This window comes from Grampus griseus, assembly GCF_964374135.1.
Source record: "Grampus griseus genome assembly, chromosome: 4".
Taxonomy (NCBI): domain Eukaryota; kingdom Metazoa; phylum Chordata; class Mammalia; order Artiodactyla; family Delphinidae; genus Grampus; species Grampus griseus.
This window is the reverse complement of record NC_138997.1, coordinates 107,674,733-107,698,184: the sequence shown is the minus strand read 5'-3', so window position 1 is coordinate 107,698,184 and position 23,452 is coordinate 107,674,733. Positions and strand designations below refer to the sequence as shown.

Genomic DNA, 23,452 nt, shown 5'->3' with positions numbered 1-23,452 from the left:
CACAGCGTCCGGCTCTGCCCCTAGAAATGCCTTATTTTGAGGTTTGGGGCCCAAGCCCAGCTATAAATAAAGTGGTACTCAGGTTTTCCATAGGGTTGCATTCTTCAGGGAAGCCGTGTGTTTGCAAAGCTGTTGGTTTGGGGCAGGGCTCAAGGATGATATCCCCTAATGCAGTAATTCTCATCCAGGGATGATGTTGTCTTCCAAGGCACATTTGACAATGTCTGGGGACATTTTTGATTGTCATAACTTGGCGGGGAAGGAGAGGTAGGGCTCTAGGCATTTAGCAGGTAGAAGACAGGGATGCAGCTAAATACAGTACACAGGACAGTTCCCACCACAAAGAATTATCTGGACCAAAATATCAACAGTGTTGATATGCAGAAACCCTTCCCTGTGGCTTTCAGAATTCCATTGTGAGTTCTGACAGATGGGAATAAGCTCAACAGGTGGATAGGGTAAGTAAAAGCATTTCTTAAAGAGAGATCATCATGCAAAGGAAAAACAGAGGTGGAAGACAGCATGAACTTGGGAGAAAAGCAGAGTCTGGGACAAGTGGACTGCAAAGGTCTATGGGCGGAACCAGAGGAAGGGGATGCAAGAGATGAGGCTGGAGAGATGGGCAATAGTAAGGCCCTCAAATATCATCATCATCTTCTTCATCTTCATCATGACCTTCATCAACATACCATCATCATCACCATCACCATCATCAATATCATCACCACCATCATCATCATCACCATCACCAGTAACCTTTGTCACAGAAGATCACATTTATTGAACACTTACTAGGTACTAAATTTAAACATGCAACACACATTATTTCAGTTTGTTCTTTCAACACCCCAGGGTAGTAGAGTATTGGTTTCCTGCAGCTGCTGTAACAAACGACCACAAACTTAGTGACTTAAAATCACAAAATTTATTACCTTATATTTTGTATGCCAGTCAGAGGTCTGATGCAAAGTCAAGGTTTCAGCAGGGCTGCTTTCCTTCTGGAGGCTGTTGGGGAGAATCTGTTTCCTTCCTTTTCCCAGCTTCTAGAGGCCGCCTGCCTTTCCTCGCTCATGGCCCCTTTCCCCATCATCAAGGCCAGAAAAGAATGTATTGAGGGTTGAGTCCTTCTCACACTGCATCCCTCTGACCTCTTCTTGTGCCTGCTCTTCCACTTTTAAAGAACCTTGTGATTCCACTGGACCACCTGGACAATCCAGGGCAATCTTTCCATCTCAGGGACAGCAGATGAGCAACCTTCATCCACTGGCACCCTTAATTCCCCTTTGCCATGGAACATAACATGTTCACAGGGTTCAGTAATTAGGATGTGGACATCTTGTGGGGAGGACATTTTTCTGTCCACCACCATTTTTGTCTACAGGTGATAAACCAGAGCTTCAGAGCAATCAGATGCTGCGCCTGAGCTCACAGCATGGAAGCCTCCTCTATCTTAGCAGAATCCAGGTTTTTCACCACTGTGCTTTCCTGCTCTTTGCTCCCGAAAACAAGGAGCTACACTTGCTGAATACTTCATGTGTGCCTGACACTCCACCTGCATCACGACATTCTGTTGGCGATCGCTCCTCTTGTTAACAGAGAAGCAGACTCAAGTCAGAGATGTAATGGACTTACTAAGGTCTCCTGAGGCTGGACCACAATGTCAGAACTCTCAGCACTACTCCTTACAATGGGAGCAGTGGGCCAGGACCCTGCCTACATGCAGGAGATGCCCTTGACCCCTCCCCTACGGTCAGGTACGAAGTCTGGTTTCTCCTCTTCACAATCTCATTCCCTGTGTCCCACCACTGTGGTCAGAGGTTGGGATTGTTTGTTTACAAATTCCACTGGTCATCAAATGGGACCCAAACTGGGAGCCAGAGACAGCAGGCTACTGCGAAGACTCAGCCAAAGCCACTGAAGCCACAGGTTAGGAAATTGTTCACTTCCACTGCCATTACATGAGGGACAAGCCTTTGCCAAAGATGACATAGGATTAGCAGCCCGGTCATATTTCACCCCTTGGCACAATCCCTGTCCCTACAGCTTAGAGGCATTTGATTTTCCAATAAACTGATTTCGGCCACTGAAAACCAACACCCCACCTCACTCTGCACACAGCTCCCTGGGAAATGCATGTAGGCCATGTTGCCAGATTATCAAGAATTAAGACAGTTTCTCTTTCCAGAGTTCAGGAGGCACAAGCATAAGGAAGTGAGTCTATTTACCAAAAGAAAAAAAAAATCATAAACACACAAGCATTCCAAAGTAAGGACAGGAATGCTAGCCCCATCAGTTCGTACAACCCAAGCTGAAAACTGGTGCTGCCCCACAAGAAAATGAGCAACTCATCTGGCAATGCCAAGGGCTTCAGGGACAGAGGAGGTTGAATATTGCCACAAAAAATAGAGCTATATTTGTATGTGAACACAACAACAAAAGGTATCACCTTTTCCTGAGAGTCAGTCACATGATTTTTCCTTCACAAAAGCCTGGGTAATAGAAAGATTCTATGTGTAAATATGATGAGAGAACTTGACTGCCAATTATTATCAGTATAGAGACAGTAAGAGCTTGGTGACTTGAGGCGTCCACTTAGTGTTTGCTCCCAGGCAAGTTATTTATTCCCTATGAGACTCAATGTTCCCACCTGTAAAATGGGGCTGATAATGGGCCCCACCTCTGTTGGCTGGTGTTGGGATTAGGTGAGATCATACCTGCAAAGTACTTAAAACAGAGCCTGGCACAAGCAAAGTGCTCAGCAAATTTTTATCTCCATCATGGGTGTAGCATCTTACAAACAATGATTTCTATTTTGTTACCTACCATTCCCAGGTTTCAAATATGGGGATGATCCACTGCATTTAAATTCTTACTGTACATAAATATGAACAAAGCTCAGTTCCAAGCCCTGCCCCAGTGAGTAATCTCCTTCTCATACTATTCGCACCCAAAGACACACAATGCCAAAAATCTCGTGTGTGTGCGTGCGTATGCACATGCTTCATTTACTTTTTACCTGTTAATATTTTTAGATTAAGTTGTCCACAGGGAATAGGAATGGTGAATTCAAAGTGGAAGTTTGAAGCATATGCTGTAAATAAGTGAAAATCCTCAAAATAATGGGAGAATTATTTTTCACTTGCACACTTTTTAATCTTTTGAACTTTATAACACGTACACATACTCTCTATTAAAAAATGAGGCCTGGACTTAACGCTAACAAAACCCATAGCAAAAAAAAATTTTTACTTCTTTATTTTCTCGGTTTATTCAATAAAGTGACAAAAAATTGTAATAGGGAAGAACTTTGTATTCTACTACAGGTTACTCACTAAAGGGATGTTAAAGTATGCATAATGGTCCATCTCTGGGAACCCTGCCTCCCAGGTAGTGGGCATTAAGCTAAAATACCTTTGTTTAGCTCACAGGAAACATCCTGACCAGGCCCACCTATGAATGACAGCAGCAAGGAGAAAATGAACACATCCCCTCCAGAGGCTGACCAGAACCAGGAAATGCTTGGCTTTATTCCCTCCCCTTTTAGTGTAAAAGAAGCCTGAATTCTAACTCAGGCAAGATGGTTCTTTGGGACACGAGTCCACCATCTTCTCGGTCTGCTGGTTTTCCTAATAAAGTCACTCTTCCTTGCCTCCACAACTCATCTCTTGATTTATTGGTCTGTTGTGTGGTGAGCAGTATGCGCTTGAACTCGGTAACAAAATGATAAACTTTATATAACTTAGCATTTGTATACTTATTTTCTAGACAATTTGTAGAACTGAGAAGTGGCTTTGAAAAGCTTGTTCATCTCAAAGATAATGCTAGTTTAAAGAAAGGTGCTTGCTAGTGTTCCAGGATTGAACTATTATTTTTCCTAAAGATAAAAAGGAAAAGAAAAAGATTTCTGACAAAGCCCATAAAGAAGCCCTCAATAAAATTTATAATTAGCTTTAATGATAGAGAGGGCTTCACAAATATTTGACTCATTAAGCAGATATCTTCTCAAGGCTGAATACTTTCAATAAACAACTCCAGAGGCTTCCCTGGTGGCGTAGTGGTTGACAGTCCACCTGCTGATGCAGGGGACACGGGTTCGTGCCCCGGTCCGGGAAGATCCCACATGCCGTGGAGCGGCTGGGCCCGTGAGCCATGGCCGCTGAGCCTGTGCATCCCGGAGCCTGTGCTCCGCAATGGGAGAGGCCACAACAGTGAGAGGCCCGCGTACCACACACACACACACAAAACAACTCCAAGGCGAAGCTGAAGATGCTTCTCATGTATCTGATGAGATTTCTGCCCTGGAAAGGAAGACTGTGAGTCCGATGAAGTGAAGGACCACTGGGATTACAAACCTTTGAGACTGTGAGTTAATTTTCATGTGATGCAGGTTCAGGGCTGGAAGCAAAATAAAATGCACTATATAAATAATCAGACTTCATCGAGAGATTTTCCTAAGGGAGTAAAGAACACTGCCCTAGGACTTTCAGGAATTTTTAGACCACAGTTTGGTAGAAGTAACCTCACTGGTGAAAAGTTTTCTTCAAAAGGAGTTTGAAAATGTTGCCCCAAACCCACTTTGATTAGCATTTAGATCACTGCTCTGTTCAAAACAGTGAACAAGCTTGCTGTTTACGGGCTCGTATTTATGAGTGGATTGGATCTAAAAATAAAAGACAAGGGAGAGAATTACTGGTGCCGTGAACCTCACCTGAACCATGAGCTCTCTTCAAATCTGCTCATTTCTCCCAAATTGATAGATAATGCAACAGCACCTGCCACTGACCAAGGAGACTCCAAGAAGCCTTTATTGTTCATTTCCTTTATTTTTCTGATGAGATGTAGTTCTTCAAAGCACTACTTTATGTATCAAAAGAATTATGATTACATATTGCAGTGGAACTTGGAGAAATTTTTAACATCAAACATGAGATTTCAAAGGAATTTCATGCTTGTGCATGGCTACTTTGGGCCCCACCAGAAATTTTCAAAAGGCTGACTCCTCAGATATCAAGGGATATTTGGGCAGAAAAGTTACAGGAAGCACTGCAAGATTTGGGTAGTGACTTATTGAATTTGAACTTGTATTTTCAAGTAATTTCAAGTAAGGCGTGTCTTTCATTTCTTTCTTTAGTATTTCTTCATTGATTCAATACGTAGTTATGGAGCACTTCCTCTGTGCCGGGCAGTGAGTCAGGGGTGACCTCAGGCTAGGGGCATCACCACCAGAATCCTCTCTTGCTTCATGGGCACTGCTGGAAGAGCCTTCCTCAGGGGCGCTTGGGAGGAGTCGATGAGATCCATCCATGCATATTTTTATGTTCAGATGTGCAAGCACCCTCACTCATATAAGGGTTTTATAAACAGTTCAATGCAGAAAGCCAGGATAGCATGTGCTCATCAGCATGGGATCTGGGGTCAGAGTGTCTTGGTTTGAAACCTGGTTCCATGACCTGCCAGCTGTGTGCCAGAGTGCAAATCACCCAATTGCTCTGAAAAATTAGGATAATCCTAGTACCTAGCTCATTTGATTGATGTGAGAATTAAATGAGATATTTGTATGTATATGAACATACACACATATGCATATATATGCACACACATATGTAAACACACACAAACACATGCGTGTGTGTGTGTGTGTGTGTGTGTGTGTGTATATATATATATATATAGTTTAAGGTAGTGCTGACACACAGGAGCTTAACAAACTTGATTCACTGTCACTGTTGTTAGTCATCTGCTCTTCTGCATGACCTGGCCCTTCTGGGTAGCTAGTCCAGTAACCAGCTCTGGCTGAAGAGCACCCCCGGGGAGGTGCCTTCGGTGAACGTCATTCTCGATTACCAGTTGGACCACATCACTCCCAAGCTTCAACCCATCAATGACTGACACCAGCCGGAGCCTCAGGAAGTGCTCCCTGCCGAGCTGACCAGCTCAGCCTCTGCCCACCCAGGCCTCTCAGTAGGAGCCTGTCTGCCCAGTGCCTCCAGCGTTCCTCTTCTCTGGGCTAATGCCTATTTGTCCCACAAATCATATTTGCGTGTCCCAGAGGAAGCCTTGCCAGCCTCCTCTGTGTCCCCTGCTCTGCCCCCCACCTCAGTCTGGGCTGGGTGCCCTCCTCAGAGGTTCCGCCCGCCACTGTGTGGTGTCCTGTCCTGGGTCCCCTCTCCCCCTCGGACTGCAGTAATTTGGCCCCTAGAGTGGTTGTCTCTTCCGCCCAGGGAATCTGCGCAGGTGCAGGCAAAGGGTCCCACCCACCATTTTCTTCCCGGGGCTGGCACACTTCTTGGCCCAGAGTGTTTTGAAAGAACGAAGGGCCAACTCAAGTGCTCTAAAAAGTAAAACTTCTAATTGTTTTAAGACAATGATTTATTTTGAACCCACAATGGTGTTTTCCTGCTTATGCACTTTCAAGCTCACTGGGTTATACTCTGAAATACCTTTTATTTTCTACAGATCTACATCATCCTCAAAGGATGGAGATCTGTCACCACTAAGTATAAATGAGCACCTGGTTTCAAAATCAATTCCCTCAGATGAAAGAAAGAGGAATGAGGCACCTAAAAGGTCCCAGGCACAGTTAAATCCTTTATGAACTTTTTCTCATGGAATTTGCATCTCATGGAATTTGTGAAGTAGGTGTCATCAGGCCCATTTTACAGATTAGGAAATGGAAGTCCATAAAGCTAAGTCACACGTCCAAGTCCACCAAGATGGAAGATAGAAATTCTTGGCAATTCAACTCAGGCTTGCATTTGTGGAATGATTCTGCCACTTGCAAGTGTGGCTACTTGGAAAGAAGCAACATTCATCAGTCTGTATAAAATATGGCATTGACAGTGCCTTGTACATATGCAGTAGGGGACTTACATATTCAGCTGTTGAATGAATACAAAACATTGCACAACATTATCTTATATCCCTATGCACAATGTGTACAGACACACATAATTTCAAGTCTGTACATACATACACGATGAAAAAGAGATTTATTGAACCATATGGGAGGGGGGAAAAAAACCCTGACTCAAATTTCTGCCAAGTCTGTAAGTTTAGAAATGGTAAGGTAATTCCATTTACCATATGGGAGGGGGAAAAAAACCCTGACTGAAATTTCTGTCAAGTCTGTAAGTTTAGAAATGGTAAGGTAATTCCATTTACTTTTAGTGGATTGTTAAAAATTTCCTTACATTGTTGGATAGCTCCTTTTCTCTCAGGTAGATCTGGAATCTGAGGGCAGATGACCCCACATAGAGCAACATAAAAACATTTGTTGAAATACAATGAAATGGTTCCGAACCACCATGCTCTTATGTGACAGCTCCATTTTCCGCCTGGTCTACCGTCAGCTCTGCTCTGGGATGTTGGCATCTGTCTCACCAAGGTCCACATGACTCAGTGTGTGGGGGGATGCAGGCAAATAGATCATCTATTACACACTAGCGGAGGAAGGACTGTGATAATGGGTGAATGACACTTGTACAATAGGTTGGTAAAGAACTCGCTCCTTTCATTGCCTTCAAAGAAGCCCAGCCAGCCCACAGAGGCTACTCTGGTATAGGGTGACCTTCCTTAACAAATATAGCACAGTGCTTATAAACCCAGATTCCACAGCCGGAATGCCTGCGGGCAAAAGCTAGTCAATGACTGTGTGAATGAACAATGGACCTCAGTAAATACTCTGCATCACACTGAACAGTCCCTTTACTCCTGTTCGACCAGGGCTGCTGCTGCTACTATTACTACTACTACTGTTACGACTGGGACTACTACACTTCCTCCTCCTTCCCCCTTCCTCCTCTTTCTACCTCTCCTCTCCCTCCTTCCTCGTCTTCATTTGCATTTTGTTACGTTTGTTACTATTTGTGTCAAAATGATACAGAGGAATAGTTCCAAGAATCAAATTGTGCTGAAAGTTTTGTTACAATATAGCGACAATCCCTATCACTTTCTCCTTGATTTCTCCCTCTCCGTCCATTTATCTCTCCCAGGCTATAATTTTGGTATTTAGCTCCTTATCTTGAAATGACTGATGTACAGGACTCCTTGACTTTTCAATTTCCGGCTCTATCTGCTGGCTTCCCACTATGGAAGATGAGTATGTAGCAGTCTTTCCTTCGTGTGTCCCCACAAGACACACTCATCTTCCCATTTCCTCACTTCCCCTAATGCGGTATTATTGTATTTTTGGTTAGGTCAATTTTTAGGGGTTAGGTGATTATGATTAAGCATGCTACGCAGAGATGATTCATGTAGTAAATTGTATGATATGCAATGTCCTGTCCAACACTTTCATTCCCTGGAGTTAAAAATTATCTTCTATTTATTGCTGAGTTTTTTCCCTGAACTTCTCATTTATTCAACTTCAGATTCTTTGCCAAATAAATATTTCAAGGCAGCCAGATGTCTTAGGAATTCTATCAGCTCGCTCTTCCTGAAGAAGTCTCTCCCAGGGACTTCTGATCTGACTCCAATCAGAACTGGTCATGGTCTACAGCACAGGCACAGCTGACATCCTTGACCCACCCATCATCCGGAAGATTTCCTTTGCCTCTCTCTTCTTTGCTGGAGCTCCAGCTTTCCGTATTCCATTTGTTCCTCCTTGATTTAGTCATTCAGTTTAGTGGAGTCCATGTCATTTTCTAATAGCTACTTGAGAAAAGGTATATGAGAAGTATATTTTTTGAGACCTTGAACTTGTGAAAACGTACATCTCACATTTGATCGATAAGCATGTTTCCACTGCCTTCTGGTGTTTGATAATCCCAAACTATTGTTCTACAGTGCAAGCTTATTGGATCCAAAGTTTGTTTTGATGTATGTCTGTTTCTAGTCACTGTATCCTTGGTGGACCCTTCAGTCTGGAAATTCATATATTTCAGGTCCAGGAGATTTTCTTTACTTCATTGATGATTTCTTCCCCTATGTTTCTGTTTTCTCACTTTTCTTTCTTCCCTCCCTCCCTCCCTCCCTCTCTCCCTCCCTCCCTTCCTTCCTTCCTTCCTTCCTTCCTTCCTTCCTTCCTTCCTTTCTGTCTCTCTCTCCCTCTTCCTTCCTTCTCTCTCTCTCTGATACTGAACTTACTGTACTGGTCCTCTAATTTTCTTATATTTTCTTTTTGTCTTTTTATTTCTACTGTGCACAGGATATCTTCAAGCTTTATCTTCTAACACCTTTATCTTTTGAATTTTTCATTTCTACATTAATATTTTTAATTTATAAGAGCTCTGATCTGATGTTTGTCCTTTGAATTTTAAATACACATAGTACTTCTTATTTTACGATTGCAAAACTCTTTTCATCCCGCTGAAAATACTGATCATAGCTCTTTTGATAGTGTCTTGTCCTGGCAGAGTCTCTGTTTATTCCAAGCTTTTTTTCTTTTTCCATTTGACTGCGTGGCTCTCACTCTTCATGTTAGAAGATTTCTCTGGATGTCTGATAATCTTTAGCTGTCACTAACTTAGTTGGGAGCTTATAACAAATGAGCAGGGCTTGCTGACCCTGAACTACACTCCAAGGGTCTTGGGGAACTTCTGATGTCTAAATCTCTTTCCTCTTGGCTCAGCCAAACCCCCACTGAAATCATTCAGGTGTCCATTCAGGAGGAGGAAGGCCTGAGCCCAGCTGGAAGTGGGGAGCGTGTGTTATCTGAGCATCTGGTATGGATCTGTCTACGTAGTGGTGCTATTTTCAGTACCATATCCCAACTCAAGAGGCTTGATGTCTTTCAGTCCAGACACTCTCTATTTTACTCTCCTGAGGGAACAAACCTTCAGTCTTCTGCTTGGAAGAGGAAGGGACAGCCATCCAGTTATTCAGGATGGGTAAGCAGATTGGGGGTTCTCAGTACATCTTAAAAGGCTTTCAAACAATGAACCTCATTTTAGCCTCTCTTTTACCCCTTCTTCCACCTTCCATCTATACTGATGACTCCCCATTCCTGAGCCTTGCGGGGGATTCTTTAGTGCCTATCAATTCATGGTTCTTCCCAGGGACAACTCAAACTTCAGTTTCTGGCGTCCTAAGCCATTTACTACTCCATCTTCTTTCTAATCCCCCTCCCCACCATGTTTTGCTATAGTCTCCTCTTTAGTTGTCCCCATCCTTGTGAATTTGCCATTTTTCAAACCCTCCTTACTGTCACTTTATGGAGACTTTAGAAAGGAGAAACTGTAAGTGTGTGTGTGCACGTGTGTGTGTGCACGTGTGTGTGTGCACGTGTGTGTGTGCACGTGTGTGTGTGCACGTGTGTGTGCTTCATCTACCGTCTTTACTCTCAAGCTCAAGTTCTTGTCTTTCCCAAGTCCTCCAAAACTGTATAAGTTAGAAGAAGACCCACTAGGCACCGTGCAAGACGATGGGTGAACAGATTCGGAGCTACTCACGCTGGCCCCCTCCTCTGTGGTCAGAGATAGGACTTTATTAATGAAACCATTGCTTTCTTTCTTTCTTTCTTTTTTTTTTTTTTTGCGGTACGCGGGCCTCTCACTGTTGTGGCCTCTCCCGTTGCGGAGCACAGGCTCCGGACGCGCAGGCTCAGCGGCCATGGCTCACGGGCCCAGCCACCCCGCGGCATGTGAGATCCTCCTGGACCGGGGCACGAACCCGTGTCCCCTGCATCGGCAGGTGGACTCTCAACCACTACACCACCAGGGAAGCCCAAACCATTGCTTTCTGAAGCCTCTCGCTGGCCTCCTGCCTCTGCAGTCAAACTTGCCTTGCTCACCAGGTTGGATGTGGTGGTGCTGTGCACAGGCAGGGAGAAGCAAAGGCCCTGAGGAAGCAGCAGAAACTCAGAGCTTATATCCAAAGCCCAGAGCCAGCACTGAAGCTTCCCAAGAGGAAGAAATCCTCCATGATACACAGCACTGATTTCAAAGTAAGGAAAGGAATAGAGGAGAATCCCTCACATTCCCATCTCATGCCACTGTGACTCTTCTAACCTGACGCTAGAGGGACAGAACATTCCAGCCTCCCAAAGACACACCAGAATGGAGAAGCAAAGGCCGACCACCAGCCACGTCTCTAAGCAGTGGGGTACCAAGAGAGGAGGTTACACAGGCAGTGGGAGTGTTCCACCTCGATGCACGTGACAAGGGAGTAGGTAGAGAAGGTAAAAGCAATAAAGCTGTTCTGCTTTTTATGATCTCCATGTGCTGCCACTTCTAAAGAATGTCAGTGAGAAAATACTCTCGATGGCTGCAGACTCCTCCCATCACACCCCACCCCCCAGCATCCCTCCAGCAGCCTGGTTACCTGTGGATGATGTGATACCTCTGCAGATACTCCAGGGCCAGGGCCAGCTCGCAGATGTAGAGCTTCACGGCCCCCTCTGTGAAATGTACATTCTGTTGCAGGTGATAACGTAGATCCCCTCCCAGCAGCAGGTCCACCACCATGAACATGTCCTCCTCGTCCTGGAAGGAGTACCTAGGAGCACCGAGGGGCAGAGAAAGTTAGGGATGGAGATGACTCCGATGCCCTCAAGACCGATGCCCCCATTTTACAGAAGAGCAAACTGAGGCTCAGAGAGAGGCACTGATGCTGCCCAAGTTACAGTGTTCTATGACAGAGCACCAGTCCTCTGGCTGACAAATGGCACTTGAACCAACACTGGACTCCAACAGGTTACTTTGTTTTTAGTATATGTTTTAATTAGATGTTGTCAGGACTTAAGTAGCTGGTCTCCAAAGCTGCAGCCCCTTCTCCATTCATTCCCCTGTCCTCCCCACACATGCTGCTCCCCACAAGGATCTTGTTTCTGCAGCCCTTGAAGGCAGTGATGCTCTGGTAAGACACATCCAGGCTTTAAAGGAACTGGCGGTTTCTACTCACGTTGCTTCTCAGAACCTGGCCAGAGCCTAAGCCCTATGGAGAGGCCATGAGAAGGAAAACAAAGGCGCTCTGTTCAAGAGCCCCAGCTGAGCACTCAGTGACAGCCCGCGCCAACCAGTAGCCGTGAGAGTGAACCACCTTGGGAATTTGGATATTCTGCTGCAGTCCCAGCTGACATCACATGGAGCAGAAGAGCCGCCCCGATAAGCCCAGTCAACTTACAGAACGTGAGATAATGAGATGGTTGTATTTTGAGCCACTAAGATTTTGAGTGTATTTTTCCCCCAAAGCAACAGAAGTTGCACTTAGGCCTTTTAAGGGCTGAAGCACCAACATAAAAACCCTGAGAACGGCGTTAAACAATTGTACACTAGAATCACGTCATAAAATGTCATCACGTTCCATACAGAACCATGAACTGTAATAAGGGCATCACAGAATGACAGGATGTTGTCTTGGAGGCTTAGATCTGTGTCTCAGATCCTCGACTATTAGACCTGGGCCACCCAGGCCATTCCCCTCGTTCGACAGAAGAGGGAAGAAGGGCCTCAGTGAGCCACCGTCAGCGTGAAAATAAGACTCAGAACCCCCACTCCCATCGAGCTCTTACAACCACACACTGCTGAGATGCTGCTGTAACATGTACTTGCTGTGTTTCCCTGACCTGGGCATGCAGCCCTGAGGAGGGAGCCCGACTCGGCCACAGGAGAGGTGACAGACCATGTGCTTACGGAATGAGGGATTCCAGGGGTGGAAGGAACCTTAAATGCCATCTAGCCCCACCCACCCTGTATTACAGAGACTGGGATCCAGAGACAGAAGAAATGGCTGCCCGAGTGTCACAGTTCTCCTTGTATGTCTCACCTGCTGTTTATACGGGTCGGGATCAAAGCAAGGAGGAGGGGGGTGATATATTGTGACCCCTAACTGTAAATTTACCAGATGTTTACAGAGTACCTGTCCTGTGACAGGCATTGGGTGGTGTGCTGGGGACACTGGGACGAAGTAATTGTCCTCACTCTGAAGGGGCACACAGTCCCCTAGGAGAGAAGGGCTAAGTCAACAGTCAGTGGTCATGCAGGGGGACAGGGGCTCTAGAAATCTCTCTGGGATGCAGTGGGCATGTGGAGGGAGGAAGTCAGCTCTCCAGCAACTGAGGTGGGTGGAAAGGTCTTTGCAGATGAAGGGTACCCTGGGTCTGGGACACACAGGGACTGTGACCCAGACAGAAGGACAGCATGAACCTTCTGGTGCTGGGAGTCCAGGACTCTGTAGGGTCTTGGGGACAGCACCTCCCATCTCCCCAGTTTCAGCATCTTAGCCACTGACAACCCAAGGGTGATGATGCAGACCAGCCTCTTCCATTCTCTTTCAGGCTCACTTCAGGGCTGGAGCAGTGGCTGCTTGCCCAGTCAGGAAAGAGGTGGTCCAGGGGCTTGTGGGGGTGCCCAGGGCCACCTGGAGGGCACCAGCTGGACTTTATATTTGCTTCAGGACAAGTATAAGCTGTCTAGTGCGTGATCACTGCCCCAATTGATGCACTGCAGGAGTTGGATGCTCGAGAAGAGGTTAAAAAATAAAGCTTGCCCAGGAGCCTTGCCCAAGGTAGGCTCCCAGCCTGGAGGCACTGGCCTTTTCCAGACACTATTTTTTCTGGGTGGACTATCTGGGCCCATGCGAGGATGGAGAGAATCAAACAAAGATGCACTTGACACGCTGGAGCATGGAGCAGGTAACCAAGGGCCTCTTTAGCGAACTCTGTAAAAGCCACGCTTCAATCTGTCTTTCAACATGGTCATAGCCATCTGTATTAACCTTTTCTCTTTCATGGGAATTTTAAAATAAATGTATCTTGTTTCTTGAAAAACTCTGACTTTTGTTGGAATTATGTTTAATTTACAAATTAAAGAGGATTAGCATTTTTACGATGCTGGAACTTTCCAACCTTTCCATGAACATGAAATATCTATTTATTCTGGTCTTCTTTTTATGTTTGTCAATTAAATTTTATAATTTTATACTTAAGGACCTGGCATGTATGCATTTTTTTATGACTTTAACTTTTTATTCTATATTGGAGCATAGCTGATTAACAACGTCGTGATAGTTTCAGGTGCACAGCAAAGCGACTCAGCCATACACGTACATGTACCCATTCCCCCCCAGACTCCCTTCCCATCCAGGCTGCCACATAACATTGAGCAGAGTTCTGATATTTTAAAATATTCTGATATTTTAAAATAAATTTTATTGCTATTGTGAAGATAATCTTTTAAAGTAAGGTGCACTAAATGGTCATTGCTAGGGGAAAATACACTCCGGAATTGCTAATGTTTATCTTAAATCTAGCAGCTTGGCTGACATCTTAGTTATTAGTTCTAATACCTTTCATATATTTTTTCCACTTATTATATGAAGATGATTATGTATTCTACAAAAAACTCCCATGTTTATACTCTTGCGATCCTTATGCTGTTTACTTTTTCTTGTTTTATTTTACTACCCAGGACCTCCAGTAAAACATTGATTATAAGAGGTGATGCTGGGCATTTTTATCTTGTTCTGGAATTTAGTAAACTGTTTCTCCATTAAGTAAATTGTTTGCTGTAGATATTTGATGGATATCATTTATCCAGTTAAGAAAGTTGCTTTCTAGACTGCTAAGAATTTTTTATCGGATGGGTTCAAAGGTTTTATTTTATTTTTTTTTACATTAAACTGTCTTTGCATTTCTAGTCTAAACCTTACTTGATAAACACACATATATATATGTATATCTATATACATATATATGTGTATCTGTGTATTATATATAACATATATAATAATAAATAAATATATAAGTATATATTTATAATATATATTTTAATTTATAACATATAATATATATAATATAATGTATAATAAATATATATAAGTATATTATATATAACATATACTATATATATATATATATTTTTTTTTTTTACTGGGTTCAGGTTTATTCATTTAGGATTTTTGCATCAAACGTTCCAAGTGACACTGGCCTATATTTTCCTACCTTTGTCCTGACCCTGTTTTGGTATCATGGTAATACTGGCTTTGTATGATGAAGTGATTTTGTTTTGTCTATGTTCAAGAAGAGTGGGGCTTCCCTGGTGGCGCAGTGGTTGCGAATCTGCCTGCCAATGCAGGGGACACGGGTTCGAGCCCTGGTCTGGGAGGATCCCACATGCCGCGGAGCAACTGGGCCCGTGAGCCACAACTACTGAGCCTGCGCGTCTGGAGCCTGTGCTCCATGACAAGAGAGGCCGCCATAGTGAAAGGCCCGCGCACCGCGATGAAGAGCGGCCCCCTCTCGCCTCAACTAGAGATAGCCCTCACACAGAAACGAAAACCCAACACAGCCAAAATTAATTAATTAATTAATAAACTCCTACCCCCAACATCTTCTTTTAAAAAAAAAAAAAAAGAAGTGTACAAGAGACATCATTTGCTTGTAGCAAGTCTGGTGTCAAAACGCCCTCCATTCCCCCACTTACGATTCACCTGGGACTCTCCCCTCTCACTTAAGGCACACCTGCTGCAGCCGTCTAATGATTCCTGCTCCCCCCTCAACAAAAGATGACAACGTGACTAGAAAGTTTACGCGCGTCCTCTGGCCCCCTCAGAGTCCTCTGGCCCCTCTGGTGTTGGTTCATCAGGCCCCCTCAGAGTGCTCCTGGGGTCAGTGTGTGGATTAGGACCTTGCTCTAGGTGTGCTCGGCTAGAAGCTGTAACTGAGGCTGTCTAGATTCTGTGGCCCAAAATGAAGATAAGACCCATCTGTAGAGTGAAGCTGCAGAGAGTCAAGCAGGGCTGAAGGGCTGAAAACAGAGAGAGGCCCTGCTGGAGGTGAGGGCTCCAGCCTGGGCGGAAGAGCGGTCTGTCCCTGGACTTCCTATTTACATGGGCAATGACTGTACTTTTTGATTTAAGCTACTTAACACTGTGTTTCTGTCACTTGGAATTGAAAGAGTCATCTGATGCATCTTTCCACGTATTTGCTACTGGAGATAAGGGTTTAGATGCTCAGAAAGAAATGACAGGAATCAGCTGTAATACGCTCCTACAGACGCTCAGCTTGTATTCTAATAGTTGATGGACTATTGAAACGCTGTGTTAATGACCAGTGAGTTCTTGCACCCTCAATCCACAGCTAAACTGTCAAAGGGAATCTCATTCAGTATTCCATCAGAACTTTTTGGAGGAGCAACATGAATTTTCAGGGGAGAAACTTGCAGACCAGAATGAATTCTAAAGAGAAAATCCCAAATGCAAAGACAGCGATAATTTAGGCAATAACTCAGATTATGGATTTTTCTCACTGCAGATCCATCGTCACCCTGGGCCACGGACCCTATATTCTCCAGGAGACTCAATGTCATTATCAGAGAACAGAGAATGACCTTGCATTGATCTCTCTGTAGTTTTGTGCCGTTCCACAGCTCTGTGCCATTGCCTCTTTTGCTTCTTATTGGACTGGAATTATAATTATGTTCTCATGATGCCGTTGCATATTATCATGGAAATGATGGAGATCACAAATGAAAAACCTGCACTTGATTGCAGTAATGCTGACCATGGAGAAATCTGGATAATTAGGCTCAATATGCAAGATCAAAGAAGGTCAGGAGCTGGGATGGCATCAGTCCTGGCCTGGACATTGACATACGCCAACATGAAGAATCCAACATCCTTTGGGTTTTTAAAAAAATGTATTAATTTCCTACCTTATTCCAAAACGGACTAAAAGTGACTTGCAAAATACATAACAAAGTACAATTAAAAATAAGTAAGCCACAGACCAAGTCAAAGAATAATAAAGGAATACAAGAAAATGGTTGCAGGCAAAAATGCCCAAAGAACTTGCCTGCTTGCCTGAAGTAGGCCATCAATGCATTTCTAACCTTCCCAGCAACCAGAGCAAAGTGTATGTTTCATTGTTTATTGCTGGTGCAGAAGCCAGAGGGAACTCTCTCCCACTGGATTCTTATAAAGACGACATTCTGTAACGTGGTGATCAATGAGCTATCTAAAATAGCTCTGAACAGAGTTGCAAGTTTAACGGGATTTTTGTATGATGTTCCTCAAGATAGACTGAATGCATCCAAGTCCAATTCCGTTAAAGCAGTGCTACATGGGGCAACAGCAAAGTGGTCTGGGCGTCATGCTCACAGGTGAGCTTTCTTAATAAAAGAGATGCTGGTGAATGGCCCCAGGGACTACTTCACAAATATGAGCTCATGCACACACCAACAAACACCCAGTAGGCTTCTACTACGCATCCAGCCCTGTGCCAGAAGCTGGGATTCAGTGGGAGGAGTTGCCCCAATAGGTCGCCTGAGTTTGCGATAATCATAAGGGGTCTGGAGTTTGATGTCCTGTGCCAGGACAAGTGCTCCCTGATGATCCATTGCTTCATTTCCATTTTTTGCCCTTGGCCATGGACTTAACAGTCCCAAAGACACTCATTGTTGTCACTCTCTCATCCCTACCTGCTCCCTCACAATGCTCCCTAATCCCACCTCTCTACTCTTATCCATCATCCCCTTGCCAGTTTAGAGCAGTGATTTCCAACCAGGGTTCCAGTGGGGACATCTGATGACATCCGGAGACATTTCTGGTTGTCACACTGGAAGGGATGCTACTGGCATCTAGTGATTAGAGGCCAAGGATGCTGCTAAACATCCTGCAATGAACAGGATGGCCCCATGACAAAGAGTGATCTGCCTCGAATGTCCAGTTAGAGCATCTCCAGCGCTCCCTCTCACTTCATCTCACCTTGCCCAGTACCTGGTCTCTTCAACCAACCGTGTGTTATTAATGGCTGGGGAGGCATGGAAAGGAAAGGGACCTACTGCAGGAAATCCTAAACCTTCTTAGTCTTCCAGCAGCGCAATGCCACCTGACCACTGGAAACAAATGCCTTTCTCTACTTTTCCTGAGGCAAAAGGAGTCAACTGCCCAGAGAGGACTCCGTGGGATGGTCATTCTGGAAGCCCTGGCAGCAGCACAAGCCACGTGTCTCCAACATTCATCTCCTCTGTCCTTAATCTGTCCACCCACAGGGACGAGGAGCCGAGCATCTCCTAAGACCATTTTCTGTCCAATTTGATCTTCAAGGGGGAGCAGATAGAGAGGGGGGCTCACCCACCATGCTCACTTCCAGCGATTCTCAGAGACTTAATATCCAGCAAGAGAGGAGCTAGAAATACCCTCTAGACTAAGAAATCGAATAATGGGATGCTGGGCCTTCCGTTAGCTCATACAGACAAATAAAAAGGAGCTTATCAAACCTGAACTGTGCTTGATACATATGCCTTTAATAACATTCACAGTAATAAGCTGTTTTAAAAATTTTTAATTTGACTTCAGCCACAAAAGTCATCAAGCCATTCAAACACGCTAGCCCTCACTGTTCTCACACTAGGCTGATTCTGGCCCTGTCTCTGTCCCAGGAGATTACTGGTTAGTTTCCATCTGCTGCCTGTTAGCCAAGTGCCATGAAGGGGAGACTCTCAAATGCCATCCACTCCCCGGGCCAAGGTAGTTTAGGGCAGGAGAAATTGTGGGATGATGCAAAGGCAAGATGCAAGTCCACGGCCCTCCCCACCTGCCAGCTACACAGTGGGATTTGCAGACCCTCAAGTGTCATCTCTTTGTGTCAGTGCAGGACACTGTTCTTGTGGCTTAATGGTTTAATTTATAGATTAAATCTGTGCTCGCTTCTGCTTACTTCTAAAAGTTTTGCGGTGTCTAACGAAGTAAGACTGATGGATGCGATGGAGAGGAAAAATGTGGAACAAGGGAGAGGCGAATGTTTTGTTCCCATGGACAAGCTGATTGTGAGCATGGTTCAACCTCCTTCACAGGACAGAGCAACAAAGGCAATGCATAACAGACAACCCACTCTCACTGTCTGATTGAATGAGATGAAGCCAAACATCTCCCTTGGGCTAAATTCCAAAAGAAATGTATAATTTGCATTCTTTACAAAGAGGAGGCATGGAGTAAGAAATAGGAAGCAAATAATGGTAACTCACACTTGTGGAGTGTTTCCTATGCACACTCCAATATTCATGAGAGATACTGGTCTGTAGTTTTCTTTCACTGCACTGTCTTTTAAAAAATTATTTATTTATACAGTAGGTCTTTGTTGGTTATCTGTTTTAAATATAGCAGTGTGTACATGTCAACCCCAAACTGCCAATCTATCCCTCCCTTCCACCCTTCCCCCCGGTAACCATAAATTCATCCTCTAAGTCTGTGAGTCTGTTTTTCTTTTGTAAATAAGGTCACTTGTATCATCATATTTTTTTTAGATTCCTCATATAAGTGATATCATATGGTATTTGCCTTTGTCTGACTTACTTCACTTAGTATGATAATATCCAGGTCCATCCATGCTGCTGCAAATGGCATTATTTCATTCTTTTTAATGGCTGAGTAATAGTCCATTGTATGTATGTACCACATCTTGGTGGACATTTAGGTTGCTTCCATGTCTTGGCTATTGTAAACAGTGCTGCAATGAATACTGGAGAGCATGTATCCTTTTGAACCATGTTTTTCTCTCTATATATGCTCAGGAGTGGGATTGCTGGATCATATGGTAGCTCTATTTTTAGTTTTTGAGGACCCTCCATATTATTCTCCATAGTGGCTGTATCAGTTTACATTCCCATCAACAATGTAGGAGGGTTTCCTTTTCTCCACACCCTCTTCAGCATTTATTTTTTGTAGACTTTTTAATGATGGCCATTCTGACTGGTGTGAGGTGATATCTCATTGTAGTTTTGATTTGCATTTCTCTAATAATTAGCGATGTTGAGCATCTTTTCATGTGCCCCTTGGCCATCTGTATATCTTCTTTGGAAAAATGTCTGTTCAGGTTTTCTGCCAATTTTTTGATTGGGTTCCTTTGTTTTTGGATATTGAGCCACATGAGCTGGTTGTAAATTTTGGAGACTAATCCCTTGTTGGTCGCATTGTTTGCAAATATTTTCTCCCATTCTGTGGGCTGTCTGCAAATCCATCAGTGTGATACACCACATCAACATATTGAAGAATAAAAACCATTTGTTCATCTCAATAGAGGCAGAAAAACCTTTTGACAAAATTCAATACCCATTTATGATAGAAACTCTCCAGACAGTGGGCATAGAGGGAACATATCTCAACATAATAAAGATATATGACAAACCTACAGCTAACATCATACTCAATGGTGAAAAGCTGAAAGGATTTCCTCTAAGATCAAGAACAAGACAAGGATTTCCACTTTTGTCATTTTTATTCAACATAGTTTTGGAAGTCTTAGCCACAGCAATCAGAGAAAAAAAAAAGAAATGAATCCAAATTGGAAAAGAAGAAGTAAAACTGTCACTGTCTGCAGATGACATGATACTATACATAGAGAATCCTAAAGATGCTACCAGAAAACTATTGGAGCTCACCAATGAATTTGGTAAAGTTGCAGGATACAAAATTAATACACAGAAATCTGTTGCATTTCTATACACTAACAAAGAAAGATCAGAAAGAGAAATTAAAGAAACAACCCCATTTACCATCACATCAAGAAGAACAAAATAACTAGGAATAAATTTAACTAAGGAGACAAAAGACCTGTACTCCAAAAACTATAAGACGCTGATGAAAGAAATTGAAGACAACACAAACAGTTGGAAAGATATACCATGTTCTTGGATTGGAAGAATCAATATTGTTAAAATGACTATTCTACCCAAGGTAATTTACAGATTCAGTACAATCCCTATCAAATTACCAATGGCATTTCTCACAGAACTAGATCAAAAAATCTTAAAATTTGTATGGAGACACAAAAGACCTCGAATAGCCAAAGCAATCTTTTTTTTTTTTTTTTAATACATTTATTTATTTATTTTTGGCTGTGTTGGGTCTTCGTCACTGCGTGCGGGGTTTCTCTAGTTGCGGGGAGCAGGGGCTACTCTTTGTTGCAGTGCACGGGCTTCTCATTGTGGTGGCTTCTCTTGTTGCGGATCACGGGCTCTAAGTGCGTGGGCTTCAGTAGTTGTGCCACATGAGCTCAGCAGTTGTAGCTCATGGGCTCTGTAGAGTGCAGGGTCAGCAGTTGTGGCACATGGGCTTAGCTATTCCGTGGCATGTGGGATTTTCCTGGAGTAGGGCTCAAAACCGTGTCCCCTGCATTGGCAGGTGGATTCTTAACCACTGCACCACCAGGGAAATCCCCCAAAGCAATCTTGAGAAAGCAAAATGGAGCTGGAGGAATCAGGCTCCCTGACTTCAGACTATACTACAAAGCTACAGTAATCAAAACAGTATGGAGGTGGGTCAAAAATGATCTTGCTGTGATTTATGTCATAGAGTGTTCTGCCTATGTTTTCCTCTAAGATCCTTTTTGACCCATCTCCTAGAGAAACGAAAATAAAAACAAAAATAAACAAATGGAACCTAATGAAACTTAAAAGCTTTTGCACAGCAAAGGAAACCATAAACAAGACCAAAAGACAACCCTCAGAATGGGAGAAAATATTTGCAAATGAAGCAACTGACAAAGGCTTAATCTCAAAAATTTACAAGCAGCTCATGCAGCTCAATAACAAAAAAACAAACAACCCAATCCAAAAATGGGCAGAAGACCTAAATAGACATTGAGTTTTGTTTTATGAACCAGGAGCCAGGTAAATCTTTGTGACTATTCCATGGAAACTTGAAAAAAAAAAAGTACTTTCTGTGTTATTTGGTGAAATGTTCTGTAAATGTCAGTTAGGTACTCTTGGTTATGGTGGTGTTCATTCTTTTACATCTTTGCTGACTTACTGTCTAGAAGTTCCATCAATTGCTAAGAAGTCCCCAACTATAATTGTGGGTTTTTCTATGTCTCCTTTCAGCACTATCAAATTTTGTTTCATGTATTTGGAAACTATGATGATTGACCCATTTATAACGCATTATTTGAATCATTTTAATATAGTATACTATATCATATTACCATGTATATATTTTATATTTATAAAGTTTATTTATCTATTTCTTACTGAGAGATAAATTTCAGCACAATTGTTTTTACTTTTCCCTTGTTACAAGTGATGCTGCAATGAGGCTATTTACATATTTCTTCTTGTGCTCACATGCACAAGATAATTTATTAAACAAGCATGTATTGAGCATCAACCATATGTTGGACACTGGTCTAGGTGCTTTGGATATGTAAGTAAACAACAGAAATCATGTCCCTCTCTATGTGGGATTACGTAAAGTGAACTAAGCAACTAGCACAGTGGGTAGCACATAGGAGGCCTTAGGGGGAGCTGGTTATAAGAATGAGTGGCTAAATGAATAAAGCTAACATCCTGATGTTAAACATACTGAGTGATAAACGTGTATCACATCCTTACTCTTATAATCCTTACAGTAACTACAGAGAAATACACAATTATACCTATTTTACTAAGGTCCAAACAGGCACCTTGAGAGTGTAGCTTACTTAACATCATACACTTGATTTATTTTTTAAAAGGAAGAGGGACATTTTAACCAGTGGCAAATGGAAAGTTCTTCAGTAAATGTTTCTGCATCAGTTGTATATCTATGTGGAGAAAAATGAATTCTGACAAAGACCACATATCATACACATCTATCAATTTAAGATGGATTGTAGATCTCAATGTGTAATGTAAACTGAAACTTCTAGAAAAAAACATGGGAGAAGATCTTCATGACTTTAGGATAGAAAGAGACTTCTAAACAGGATATTAAAAGCACTGATAAAAAGAATGCATTGATAAATTGGATTTGATTAAAATCAAGAACTTCAGTTCTCAAAAAACACATGGAATAAAAATGGGGCATAATGTTAACAACTGGGGATATGTTTAAAGCATATAAGTATCTTGGTAATTTGCAATTTTTGTAATTTTGAAATTATATCAAAATAAAACTTGCCAACACACACACACACACCCCGACATCCAAATGAGATTGTTTTAACTTAAAATATTAATTGTTATCCTCAGGGCAACAAGTAAGAAAATAACTCAAAGATATGTTAAAAGAAACAAGGAAATTAAAAGAGTATGCCAGAAAATATTTGTTTTACACAAAGGACAGCAGTAGTGGAGGAATAGAAGGGAAAAAACATAAGACATATAGAAAAAAATAGGAAAGTGGTACATGTAAAATACCACCTTATCGAAAATTACATTAATGTAAACACTCTAAACAATACAATTAAATTGCAGAGATTGTATTGTTTTTAAAAAATGATCCAATTATATGCTATTTACAAGAGACACATTTTAGATTCAAAGAAATAATTAGGCTTAAAGTAAAATAAACATACAAACAGTAATCAAAAGATAGCTGTAATGACTATACCATATCAGACAAAATAAACTTTAAGATAAAAACTCTTTCTAGAGACAAAGAAGCATATTTTAAAATGATAAAGAGTCAGTCATTCAGGCAGATAGATAGATAGATAGATACACACAGACACACATATATATCTTGTTACATATATATCATTATATATATAACATTATAAATTATAATATATCTTCTTATATATGTATGTATAGGTATATAC

The 23,452-nt window shown here is 42.6% G+C and overlaps 1 protein-coding gene across 3 annotated transcripts in view; it reads right to left on the bottom strand.

The window, feature by feature from the left end:
• The window catches only part of STK32B (serine/threonine kinase 32B), a gene marked incomplete at its 3' end in the record, with an annotated part of 343,715 nt that overhangs the window by 111,304 nt on the left and 208,959 nt on the right, over positions 1–23,452 (bottom strand). For all 3 annotated transcript variants that reach the window (XM_082653127.1, XM_082653128.1, XM_082653129.1), the window contains exon 4: positions 11,260–11,433. In XM_082653127.1, the coding sequence (XP_082509253.1) occupies positions 11,260–11,433 (174 nt within the window). The remainder of the gene's footprint in view (positions 1–11,259; positions 11,434–23,452) is intronic.